This window comes from Gigantopelta aegis, chromosome 13, assembly GCF_016097555.1.
Source record: "Gigantopelta aegis isolate Gae_Host chromosome 13, Gae_host_genome, whole genome shotgun sequence".
Lineage (NCBI taxonomy): Eukaryota > Metazoa > Mollusca > Gastropoda > Neomphalida > Peltospiridae > Gigantopelta > Gigantopelta aegis.
This window is the reverse complement of record NC_054711.1, coordinates 24,678,803-24,691,905: the sequence shown is the minus strand read 5'-3', so window position 1 is coordinate 24,691,905 and position 13,103 is coordinate 24,678,803. Positions and strand designations below refer to the sequence as shown.

The following is a 13,103-nucleotide window of genomic DNA, read 5'->3' as shown; positions in this document are numbered from 1 at the left end:
GTGGTGCCAGATTCATCGACAATGGCCTCAACTGCGATGGAGACAGGTGTGGTTCAGTGACGAGTACCGATTTCTGCTCCGACGTCATGATGGAAGATGTCGCGTGTATAGGCGTCGTGGTGAACGTTATACGGCAAACTGCGTGCAGGAAGTGGACCGATTCGGCGGGGGTAGTGTCATGGTGTGGGCAGCCATCTCACACACTGGCAGAACTGACCTGGTCCATGTGCAGGGCAACCTGAATGCACAGGGCTACATTGACCAGATCCTCCGGCCACACATCGTTCCAGTTATGGCCAACGCCAACGCAGTGTTCCAACATGACAACGCCAGGCCTCACACAGCACGTCTCACAACGGCTTTCCTACAGAACAACAACATTAATGTCCTTCCTTGGCCATCGATATCACCGGATTTGAACCCAATTGAGCATCTATGGGACGAGTTGGACCGACGCCTCCGACAGCAACAACCACAGCCCCAGACCCTGCCCGAGCTGGCAGCAGCCTTGCAGGCCGAGTGGGCCACCATCCCCCGGGACGTCATCCGTACTCTGGTTGCTTCAATGGGCAGGCGGTGCCAGGCAGTTGTCAACACACGCGGAGGCCACACCCGGTATTGACTCCAGATGACCTTGACCTTGGTGGTGTGTCCTATCACTTACTCACAATGGACTAGAGTGAATTGTGAACAATCCTGCAACATTTGGTAATTATCGGACTCACCATTCAATAATTAAATCACTTCTCCAAATGTTACGACAATGTGGTTTTGCGTTTCTTCTTTTGAAGAGTATATATAGTAATCATGGTTTTACTTTTTCATATTTTAGTTTTAATATTTATAATTATAATAAGTCATATTATTATTAAATGGGAAGGGCAAGGCATTGCATACATTGACAGTTGTCATTGTGCCTTATTGGGGATGGGGGTTGATTGCTTATGGGGCACTAGCCACCCTTACCGGGCAGGTTGCCCAGGGCCAGGACCGGTATGCTCAATTTTTTTTTTTTTAAAGTTAATATTTTTGTGTGCAAACTGCAAAACATTGTATACATTAACTTTAGTGAGGATTTGGGGGGGGGGAGGGGGTGTCAATGCTTATGGGGCTTTAGCCCCCCTCTACGGGCAGGTTGCCCGGGTCCGGAACCATTATGCCCAATTTTAAATTTTTTTGTATACTAGGTACTTTAATTTTACCGGCATGCACAACCTAATTGCTTGTAATATGCTCGTTTAATTGCTATAAATGTATTTCAAACTACATGTAATATATACCGGGTATGTAATTGAATTAATATTTATTTTAGCTATGGCAAATTAGTACTATTAATAATGAGAAAATTGAGGCATTGTTCATATTAATAGTGTCTTAATTTATGCCTCATGGGTTTAATGCATAAAGGGAACTAGTCCCCTTAATGGACAGGTTATTAAAGTCCAGGAGAATTATGTTTCTTATTTTTGTATTCTCGAATTAAGTTTACTTTATCACCAATAGTGTAACACAACTTCATCTTGCTATTAATGTCTCTGCCTGTTTGTCATTCTGACATGGAGCATTTTTCCAACAGTAAACTATGGTAACCGTGACTTCAATATCCTTACATTTTTTTTTTTATTCAGGGAATGATCAGTTTTATCAGCTGGATCGGGTATTCAGTGCCTCTGGCCGGGGACGTCGTCCGGACTTACCTGTCGTTACTATTGACAACCGACTTCTGCTTCAATTTGACTTATTAAGAAATGAAGGAGGAAACAGCTGGGAAGAATTAGAGATTTTTATGAGGAAGTTTCTGCCAGTGTTTTATTCACAAACTAAATATAAAGGACTTGTCACTGCAGCTGTTAAAACATTTCACACTAAATTAATAGAAGAGAATGAGGTGTTGATTTTAAAAATTTTGGACAGAAGACTTGATCTGCATATCATTGGACCCCATCTACAAGAAGCAGGTATTGGACGTCCCGAACTTGCAGATGATACACTGGAACTATTTCGAGAAAGAGCTACAAAACTGAGAGAGGCAGGAAAGGAAATTAGTAATGGCTTAGTAATAGAATTGGAGTCGTTTAGGCGAAATGAAAGTATATCGTACGTTAAGCTGTTGGAGTGGATGTACATACTTCACAAGTTTCCTATATCTGCAGATAAACTGAGATTTTTTTTAAAAGAACATGCGATGATATAAAGAAAAAACAACATTGTAAGGGAAGAGGTGATGGAAAGCTAGCTTTTGAAAAATTTCTGTTGGCTACTTTTGTGAGTCATCCACTACTGGATGATATGTCATCTGACAACACTTCTGAATCTTGTACTGATACAGCTGAGATTACTTCACATACAACCACTGATATTGCCAACAAAGAGGTCGAGATTCGGCACTTAAATAGAAAAGTAGAGGAAATCCAAACAGCAGTGACTGAGATGAAAGCAGAGGTGTCATTATTGAAATCTATTATCAAAGATCATGTAACAACAATAAAGTCATTTCACTGCCAGTTGTCGGAAAAAGACAATGATATAAAAATACTAGAAGAAATAATTGGTCGTGACAATAATGAAATTAAAAAGTTAAAAGAAACAGCATAAACTGGCAATTCTATCAGACAAAGTGCCTATTACCAAAGACTAAAGAGGCAAGAACAAAAACTCATGAAAATGCAAGATGTTGTTACCCAACATACTGATGGTGGCTGTGAGAAGAAAATACTGGAGTTGAAGTTGCAAATTAAATCTCTCCAGACACATCTCTCCAACAGTAAAAAGTCCATTCTTAAAAACCAGAAAAAAATTGTAAATTTAAAGTGTCAGATCGACCAAGGCATCTCTTCAGAGAACAATTCATTAAATCTCCAGACTAGAGTTGATGGGTCCAACAAATTCACTGCTGACGTAATCCGTTGTGTGATGGAACTGATTGGTGAAGCAGAAGTCCCAAGCAGTAAATGTGGACGTGTCATGAAGATTGTAGTCCGGCAGTTGTTTCAACTGGAAATTCCTTCTGAAAGGACAGCAATACGAATGTCTGACACGGCACATGCTCTGACGAAAAGTCATTTGGGTGAAGTTTTAATGAATTCAAAAGGTTATGATCTTCATTCTGATGGTACTGACAGAGACAAGAACAACATCATGGGACATCAGGTGTTAACAAAAGCGATGGGCACACTCAGCCTAGGATTTGTCGGTGTCCATACAGAAAATACACACACATTACTAGATGTTGCCATTAACCTGTTAAGAGAACTGGTCTGTGTATATGATGATGATGATGTAGAAGACAGATATGTCACTATGCTATCCAACATGACTGGTTTGATGAGCGATCGTGCGAGTGTGATGAAGGCATTTAATCGTGAATTAAATGAAAAACGGCAACAGGTCTTGGGTAAATCTGATAATTTGGAATTTCTACACTGCAATGCCATTTCTTGCTGGGACTCAGTTCATCAGCAGAAAAAACACTCAACTGTAGAAAAGGATCTGGGTGAAGTGCTTGGATGTGATAACATTTCTCACATTGCAGCCAGATTTCGGAGTTCCACAGAAAACTCGACATCCAGATACATTCGGACTGCTTGTGACAGCCTTGGGCCTCGAGGTGACGAAAAAAATGGATGCAGGGATGCTTGGGATGCTTACTGCCATATGACAGATAAACATTCCTATATCGCCAGTTATCGTTCCAATCAGTGCAATAACTTTTTCCACGCTGGTGCCGTGCTACATCACCACAGACAAGGTATTGATGACTTTTTTCAAAACTACCACCCACATGGCAACATGAAGCTCCAAAGTGTGTATGCTGACTGCAAAAGTGACCGTATTGATCAGTTTCTTGTTGCTGTCGGAATACTATATTTCAGAGTCACTGCACCATACTGGCAGCTTATAAACAGCAGGACAAAGTACTTGGATTTCTACAAGTATGTGCAAAACATGCCATCTTCCTTCAAAGAATGGGCAGAAGATGCGACGCCTCTTCTAACCAGAGAGATGAGCCCTATGTTTGCAAACTTTGGACTGCAGGAAACAGAAGAGTTCAGGTCGTTATTTGATCTGCCAGTCGACCAGGTCAAGACTGTCAAGTCCACTCTGGAACAAGTCTGCAGTGATTTCATAACGGTAACTGAACGTCAACTTTGTGATTTCCTTGAAGGTGGTTGATACTACGACATCCAAGATGCAGAAATCAGAAACAAAATGGATCACTGTATGCTTACAAATCTGATTGGTGAAACCTGTTTCGGTGACTTAGATTTCAGCATTTTCAAACGAAGAAATGCATCACTCCATTACCACTCCACAGTGAGCATGCTAAAACGCAACAAAACAATATCTGTGTGGTTTAGAAATAAATCTGAAATTGAACAACTGCAACTTTTGGAGAATTCTTCAAAGAAGGCACCTGTCCTGCGGGAGAAACACAAGCAGATGCAACTAGATGTTGTTCATAAAAGAAAAGCAGTTTTGGAAGAAAATAAACTTAAAATGGAAAAGCGAGAACAAGATGTACTGCGCAGAAAACATGAGGCAGTTAGTGCTGTTAAAAACACGATGGACCATGTCTGACATCTCATGATGTAGATGCACTGATGGATACAATCCCAGTTAGAGGACGGAGAAAACACATGATTGAAACCATCAAGGCAGAGATTTGTTATCAGCAGGTGGTCATGGGCATAAAGAGTCGACAGCTGAAACTTACGGGAAATTGGAGGAGCTCGTGGCCAGTTTGAAACAGTTCCTAGATGACACACAAAGTAAGTTAATTTTGTCATGTAAACTAATTTCAGGGCTTCTAAAATGTTTATCAAATCCACCAGCCATGGGATCTGTGATTTTAGAAATATACACGCCACAATTAAAAATACTAGCCCTACTTTACTTTTAAGTCAATACAATTTTACTAAGTAATAGTAATAATCAAATATGTCACATAAAGACGGATATAGAGCTTAAAACACTTAACACTAGTTATTTACTAGCCCAAAATTGAATATCAATAGCCATGGGAGTGGGGCTACCATAATCTAGCAGCCCTGCTTATTTAGATATTTCCATTCTATGTCTTGATTCTTTTGCAGAAGAAATAAACGTGTTATATTGTATTTCTTTCTTTTTTTGACAGCTTCAGTAATTTGATTAACATGGCTGAAAACAATATAAATTAATTCCTTAGACAATGACACAAAAATATGCCACTAGTAGCCTAACCATATCAAGTGCTGTATAAATGTAAACATATTATTGACATTTGTAGTAATGTGTTTTTAAAATTGTTTTTTTCAGACATTTCGGATGAAGAGCATCCGCGTGAAAACCTTGTCCAATAGAATAGTCTAAGTAACCAAGACAATCCACAAGAAACCAGTGACTGTGACGATGAAGCAATCTCGAATCATGACCATGATGAGGATGATGAACCTCTAGCTGCACTTTCTAATAACAGTGAGTATATTTATTATGCCACTGATGCAGCTATTGTCATAATAATGTGTTTATACAAATTACAACTATTAAAAATTTATTGAAAAAAAAATTAAAGTTATAATTTTTAAACAATGTTTTTATTCTTCATTTTAATTTGTTGGGTTTTTGGGGGTGGGTTTTTTTTTTTTTTTTACAACTTAATAACTTTTGTAATATTACTTATAAATAGAAAGTTATCTAATTTACATGCAGCTATCACAAACTTTCCAAACCAAATTGTGCTAGATAATAAAATTTTGTTGAATTACTCTTCTTCAGCTGGGTCTACTGCTGAACCGAATGATGCTGAAGAAATCGGGCGATTTCAGCTTTCCAACCAGGGAATGAGAGTTGCTGTCTATTATGATGATGACTTTTATGTTGGAGAAGTTACCAGAGTTAATTCGGAATCCATTGCTCTTGTTCAGTTTATGCAAAAGTGTGGTGTGAAAAAAGGTGTTTATAGATGGCCAACAGTAGATGATGAGGATGTCATTTCTGCAGAGTATGTTATACTTCAACATGTGTACAACTAATGGCAGAGTGTGGTCTGTAGAGGATTGTTTGTTGGAGGAAATGTACAATCAATACAAGAGATTATTCTGTGTATAGGATTGAATGTGTGCACTAATTTGAACATGCTACATTACCATTGCAATATATTTAACGGCCTGAACTTTGAAGCTGGGGAAAAAAAATTAAAATTGATTTTGAATCATGCAGATATACAAGAGTTGTCTGTTTAATTATTTCTAAGTAATACATGACTTTTGTTTCATCACCCGTGAACAATATTTCGAATCGGAATGATCATAACTTTTTATGTGATGGAGAAAATCTGCTAAAAATGGTATTTTTAAAAGTGTGTATACTTTATACAGTCAAACCCGCTTATTTGCATACCCTCGGTGCTGCTCGATTTTGTGCAATTAACCGGTTTAGTCGATTAACCGATAGAGTACCGACTTTCACTTTGTAACAGCCATCCAACTACAAAGTGGCATGGGAGACAGTCTAGCATAATGCGGTACTTCATACCGGAACTATTACAGTTAACACATGTCACATGCAGTTGGATATATATAAATGTAAAAAAATATATCTATCGATATATATAATTAGCATGGCGTTTTTGTTTTAATCTGCCAGACCAGAAATCATTTTCTAAAAAACCAACAACGTCCGTCACTGGGCGTCGTTTTCTAAAAACACAAACTGGCGTCGTTTTCTAAAAACACAAACTGGCGTCGTTTTCTAAAAACACAAACTTTGTGCATTAAAAAAAAACCCACTGACCATCCACTAGTGTAAACAAAGTGTATTAGCCATGTAGTTAATGAGATAAACTTGAAACAACAGAACCATCAAAAAGTTCACGTTTCATCGGTGCACGTGTTTACAAAATGACGTCAGTTTCCGGAATTACCGGGCTGTTGATTGACCGAATAGAATTACGTGAACTTGTATGCATTTGCTGGTATGGTGTTCTTTCCATCCCAAAAGATACGGCAAGCTTTGGTATTATTTGTGATCCCCAAATAATGACTTTGCTATTGTTAAGCAATTAAAGTTAAGCTCGGCTAGTGAGTCGTTATCAGTTCCAGCAGTCTGCATTGCATGCATGACCGGTCTAACACAATTGACTGACCTTCATGGTGAGGTCCGACTGATTGGTGTCTAACAATATAGCAGAAACGATCCATAAATAACGGTCTTTGTTATGTTTGTTTTTTTGACGACCTCCCCCACCAGTCTTTTTTTTTCCGCTACATTTTCCGGGAAGCAAGTGATAAATCGTTTCTTTTGCGTTTAACAGATATAGCGTACACTGCATCTAATGAATAAGTGAACAACAACCCTTTCTCGGTCACATTTATTAAAAACATAACCGCCTAGGACGATTGATCTGTAATCTTTTAATTATTAACAAGGCTTCTCAACATAACGTAATAATTGATACAGAACAATGATTGCCCTGAACACGTCAATCGAATAGGGCCTCAATAGTTGAGTGCGCATGCGTACAAGCGCACAGGCGGTACTTCTAAAAATAATAGTCGGAGAGTTACTTGTTATTGAGATGGCCTCTGATTAACAGCAATATATTGCAAACAAAACATTAGGTCTTAGGTTTATTCAACTTAATTATGTCATTCTTAAATCTTGTAGTCGGGTATTGTGATTCACCAGTAGTAACGTGCACACCATCTCATTTGCATGTCACACGTCGACTCTGTAAACAGCGATTACACTTGCAGTCGGCTTACCACACAGTGAGCTCAAACAAAACAGATTAATCGGTGATTTATTCGAGTTTTTTTGCCAAAGTTTGATAGACATTCTCAGTCATTTGTGACATTAATTTAGCACCAAAAAAAAAAAAATTGTTATTTATATGTGCAAATAACCGATATATAGCCTGTAGTCTGTGCAATTAACCGGATGTTTTGTAGTGTTATAAGGGCAAATGGTTCCGTGTTGGGTGAAAATAGTCGATTAACCGAATTATGCTATAAACCGATGTGCAAATAAGTGGAGTTGACTGTACTTATTAACAGTTGAGCTTTATTCTTGTTTAAATGGGTTCAGCTGCACTTGCTTTATCGCCATTCCAAATTTTATTGTGATAGCTTGAATACTTTTCAAAATATAGGTTTTTAAAGTTGGCAAAATTATGTCGTTTTTCGTACGATTTTTACGTCCGTCAGTTTGAAGATTGTTTATACTTTCAGAGGTTGTAATTTTTTAATTTATATTCAGACATTGGAAAACAGACATTGGAAAACAATAGATAGTAATTATGCTACCTCTTTGACATATAAATTACAAAAATGTCTGTGTCAGCAATCAATGTTATAAATAATGACCTTCCAAAAAGGGCCCAAAATCACATTTCAAAAATTATAAATATTTTATACTGTTAAATATGTGATTTTTGTCAGTCTGTAGTATAAATTCAGTGTTACAAGAGCAACATTCTTTTGAAATTGTGTAATCACTGGTGTGCATACAGTAAAACAGTATCAAGAGAATAAATAATATAACTTTGGTTATATGAATTAATTTGGCCTAAAAAGCTTATCTTGTTCTCATAATTATGAGTTATCGCGTCCAAAATACGGAAAATGCTATAACTTTAAAAGTTATAAAGATATCTTCAAAATTATTTTTGTAATAGGCTTGTTTTATCAATACATTTCATAATAAAGTGTTTTAATACAAAGATACACTTTAAAAAAAATTGGCTGCTGGTATCTAATAATACAGCTCAAGGCTAATACTACCTATATAATTTCATTACACAATGAATCCTTTAACACAACAAATACTATATGTACAAATCGGAAGTTTCTTTTTTTGTTCAGTATATATATATATGAATTGGTAAGTATTATTTTCATGGGTTTTTGTAATTTTTATGATATTTTAGATCAGTTAATGGTGATTAAAATTAGGCAAAAAACTGAAAAAGTCGCGTTTACTTACGGGCATTTGTGGCCAGCTGTCCAGTATTTATGTCCATTATTCCCGATAACAGTGGTTTTCTGACCAGAATTTGTAAAAAAAACAACAACTAAGTTTCATATTGCAATATTTGGTGATTTTCGTTGTTGGTAAAACGAACAAATTTATTATAAAATTAGCTGTCACAATCAGCTATCGATCCCTGAAAAAGGGGGAAAACGGTACAACTTGCATTCACCATCAATTTTGTGGTTTGAAAAAAATGGTGCGCATTAAATTGTGGTTTATGGGTTTTTTCTTGGAATAAACGTTCAAAGTGGGGGGGTGTGCATTATACACCAGTGCACATAATACATTGGAAAATACGATACGTAAATCCGTCTCTTGCAGGTGAATTCTATTTCTAGATTTTGTAAAAAAAATAACTGCTTTTCGCAGGCTGCTATTTTGAGTCCCAATTTGTCAGACCCTGTACTAACCGTGGCATCCTGACCAGCAAAGTGACTGATGAGTCGACTTCCACCTGGATGTCGTTTCGACCACTTTGTGATGTCGTACACCTCTCCCTGAATCACAAGCCACTTGTCGTCGCGGCGATCGTGCTGCTTGACATCATCAAGCGTGACAGTTCGAATCTCTCTGTCTATACCGTTCACCACACCTTTACTGCCTTTACCCATCTTTCTGATGTCTTCACCGGGAACACACTCAATTGCTTCTTATCCTGAAAAGTTCAACAATACAAACATTTTGTGAAACTGACAAGCATACCAGTTTGAATCTAAATACCCAACTTATATCAATTGACCATTTTCGACTTTGCCTATATTTTACATAGCAGTGTACTCGCTGGGTGAAAATTATAGGAGGGCAGCCGCACAGCACCACACCTTAAAAAAAAAAAAAGAAGAAGAAAAAAAAAGAAAAAGAAAAAAGAAAAAAAAAGGAGGGGTGGGGAGATTGGTTACCATATTGTATTGTGTTGGTAGACTTTGTGAAAAGACATACTCCTTATTTTGCCTACAAAAAAGTGTATACGCAATACAAGCAACTCATCTTTTAATTGGACTGAATATGTTATCGGTCTGACATTCACTGGCAGTTGTGGTTTTGTTGGAACCGATCAAAGTTTAATATTATTATTTTAATGAAGATTTCAAGATATACGAAAAATAATAAAGTTGTTTGTAAAGTGATCCCCTAATGTCAGATACATTTTTTATTTCCATCTTCATCAAATGAATCGATCGCTGTGATAAAATATTATCGGTAGCTGATAAAAAGTAGTTTTGTTTTTGTAAAGGTATATATTATTATTTGGCACCCAAGATAAATGTTTTTAAAAGCAGTAATATCCCCTCCAAAATTAAACGTTTAGAATATTTTATAAAGAACTGCTGAATAAACAGAATGACAGAAGTAAAAATCATCGGTTACAATCAATTATATCTGCAATTGAAGACAGAATATCAGACGTTAATTAGTGACAAATTTGGCGCTAAATAAGTGAGGGGTTTTCAATCGGAGATTGCTGAATTCGTAAAAAATAAACATGTTTTCATTGTTAAACATACAAATGGATACAGGTATGGGACAAAATAGAGGCTGTTAAAAATACTGTTAAATTATGTTACAGTAAATGTTTTGTCCATTGCTTTTTCGTACACAATGTGGCTTATTTCCTGTGTTTGATGTCCACTGTGCAGACTGATCGTTGTTTTATATGTGTGGAAAAAAGTGTGCATTTTGGAAATAGCGGAGATAGGTGCTGGAAAATAAAGTGGGCACAGAAAAATAAAGGAAGACGGAGAACATGAAAGGAGGGCGGCATAAATGGAGCAGCGTGAACACTGCATAATAACCACTAATACATACACTATGTACATGAAGAAACCCGAAGGCACCCCTTTCAATAATCTTCTGGTTAAATTCCTAGGTAATGACGGGTTTTTTCCTGTAGTGGTGAATAAGCGAAATATTTGTTATCGCAGAGTTCGACAAATCCACTAGCCTTCAGTCTTGCCTACTGAATTTAATCAGCGAACTCGAAAATTATCAATGCAATTTAGCACAGGGTTCTCACTGGACTTTCCCAATGGGGGTCATTTGAGCTTTCTTGTGAAATTTGGGGAGTCCCATAATAGGATTTTAAGTTGAAACTAAAAAAAATAAGAGTCCTGTCCAAGTTCCATGCTTCAAAAGACACTTTTCGAGGGTCAGTGAGATCCCTGTTAGCATGAATTTTTGTTGTATTACAGCGGGAATCTTTGTCTACCGTGTGGTAGTCAGCCATTCTGTGTTTTCGCTAGATAAGAGAAATCTCTGACTGAGATAGCAATCATATCCGTTCGTGAAATCCGAACACCTCAAATATCTAACTGACCTTGATATTGCACACTTCATGCTTTGGTTGTAAACCAATGACCATGTGATTAGAATAAATTTAACCTCATGTAGGGTTTTTTTCTTCGCAATCTATACTGATTTTTTTTTTTCAAGATTGAAAAAAATATTATAGGTGCAAATCATCCATTTCTCATATATTTACCTTTGTCGACACCCAATAGCTCATGTAAAATTTCTGTGTTGAGTAATTAAACATTCATTCATTCTTAGTGTCAATTATCAGCAGATTATTAAATTTAAACTTTAATTTACAAAATTAAAGAATAAGTTTTATTTTAAAAAATCGGTGGAGATTGACTATTTTAATTATTAGATACCAAGTTTCTTGTCACAACCCTGTGTCAATGTGATCTTGTAAAACGTGTTTTCCAATGCAAACTACGAAATCAGGTGATACCACGAAAACATGTACACATATCACATAATAATGATAATATCCATATAAATTCTTAAACTATAAACATCAAAGAAAAATACATGTCCTTGAATAATCCGTTTAGTCTGTCACTTTCTTGTGTGATCAAAGACACTGTCAATCTTTTAAAAAAATCCATACGGTCACACACAGTTAGAACCTCGAGTGAGTCAAATATAAAAATACAAAACTGTAATCGCAAGAACGCAAGGCAATTTTCTATCTTAAAAAAACCTTGTTGCTTCTTTTCGATTCTTCACCCAAAACTAATGAGAATACGGATAAATAATTAATAACAGTATCATTTATACTACCTGTCTACTTTTTCACAAAAACAGTAACTGCTTGTTTGTCATTTACATGCATGAAGCATTCACTTAATCCCACACAGCCGATGTTGTACGTGCCACAAACAAGTTCGTCGCTTGTACGTGTTATATCCACATTCAGGGCCAACCGGTACACACGCGCCCGAATCACCTCAGAAAGTCAGCCAATCAAACGGCGATATGAGCTTCCCAGTCACCGTTGTCATGTAATGCTCGACTAGATGCAGACGAAAAAACGCTATCTGGTTATTTTTAATAAATAATATTCTTCATTGCTGAGTGTGATTGTAATTGACTAAAGTACTTACGTGTTTAGCAAAGGTACTTAAAAAAAAATACAGATGTCAGATGTAAAGAATAAAGTTGAAACGTGTGTTTTCAAACGTAATCATGCATGCGCAGGTCTTTACTGCATGAACTACAATTTGAGCCTAACATTGGCGGTAAATATGAATTTTATTACCCACATGGTATAGCGTTACGAAATAATATATTATCATAGATTCATATTAGTAATAGGAAGGGTTGGCTAGAGCCGTAGAGTGGCGTTTAGCCAGCAGAATGTAGCTAATGTTAGTTATAGTCCTCCCCACAGGGAATTTACTACAAGCTATTTATTTCTGAGCCGATTGTTTAGTAAAAAAATTTTTTTTTCTAAAACACTTTTACTTTTTTCCTTACATCAAACCGGGGGGGGAACGGGACGCATCCCAGTGGTAAAGCGCTCGCTTGATGCGCGGTTGGTCTACGATCGATTCACGTCGGTGGACCCATTGGGCTATTTCTCGCTTCAGCCAGTGCATCTCGATTGGTATATCGAAGGCCGTGGTATGTGCTATCCTGTTTGTGGGATGGTGCATATAAAATAAATTGCCACATGTTTGACATCCAATAGCTGATGATTAAATATCCAATGTGCTCTAGTGGTGTCGTTAAACAAAACAAATTTTAACTTTCTTACATCAAACGAAACTGAAATTATTTACAAAAATAAAATAAAATAAATTGTA

At 36.9% G+C, this 13,103-nt stretch overlaps 1 protein-coding gene across 4 annotated transcripts in view; it reads right to left on the bottom strand.

Moving 5' to 3' along the window:
- The window catches only part of LOC121387335 (fatty acid desaturase 2-like), a 71,763-nt gene extending 59,557 nt beyond the window's left edge, over positions 1-12,206 (bottom strand). For 3 of the 4 annotated variants that reach the window (XM_041518379.1, XM_041518381.1, XM_041518382.1), the window contains exons 1-2: positions 12,079-12,206; positions 9,423-9,667 (exon numbers count right to left, since the gene is read on the bottom strand). In XM_041518379.1, coding sequence (XP_041374313.1) covers positions 9,423-9,623 — 201 coding nt within the window. In that variant the 5' untranslated portion in view covers positions 9,624-9,667; positions 12,079-12,206. Of the gene's footprint in view, positions 1-9,422; positions 10,163-12,078 lie in introns of those variants that run through there. The other variant, XM_041518380.1, reaches the window with a different exon arrangement.
- Between the last annotated feature and the right edge of the window lie 897 nt (positions 12,207-13,103).